General features: G+C 41.0%; 1 protein-coding gene across 1 annotated transcript in view; it reads right to left on the bottom strand.

Moving 5' to 3' along the window:
* The window catches only part of LOC119593320, a 1,282-nt gene extending 1,060 nt beyond the window's left edge, over window positions 1-222 (bottom strand). The window contains exon 1 of the mRNA XM_037942248.1: window positions 101-222. Within this exon, the coding sequence (XP_037798176.1) occupies window positions 101-113 (13 nt within the window). The 5' untranslated portion in view covers window positions 114-222. The remainder of the gene's footprint in view (window positions 1-100) is intronic.
* Between the last annotated feature and the right edge of the window lie 215 nt (window positions 223-437).

The following is a 437-nucleotide window of genomic DNA, read 5'->3' as shown; positions in this document are numbered from 1 at the left end:
GCTTTTTAAGAATCTATAAACCCACTGACACTTTATAAACCACATTGAACTTAAAACCTACATAAAAAAACGAAAATCTCACACATTTCATCAGCCTTACCTTGAGCAGCCATAGCGATGTATAAAGAATTCAGCTTAATACTGAGTATAGTCCTTGTTATCCTGACGGTGCTGTGACTGAAGTGATACCTCCTACCGTCAGGAAACAGTCTTAAATAGGGCTTAAACTCCGTTCCTGCTCACTGGTTAATCTTAACGGCTTGGTGATTTTGCGATCCAGGTGAGGGCGAACCGCACCTTTCACTTAGGGGGAGGAGAGGATTTGCCCTAATAATTCGGAGTGTCGAAGGAAAATCAAACAAGGGGTTTTGAGGGTATAGTCATCCCTTTTAGACCCATATGGAGAAAACGATTTTACACCTGTTTTTTCTGATCAT

The sequence above is a fragment of the Penaeus monodon genome, chromosome 32 (genome assembly GCF_015228065.2).
Source record: "Penaeus monodon isolate SGIC_2016 chromosome 32, NSTDA_Pmon_1, whole genome shotgun sequence".
Lineage (NCBI taxonomy): Eukaryota > Metazoa > Arthropoda > Malacostraca > Decapoda > Penaeidae > Penaeus > Penaeus monodon.
Note: the sequence above shows the minus strand (reverse complement) of the source record. Positions and strands in the feature narration are given on the sequence as shown.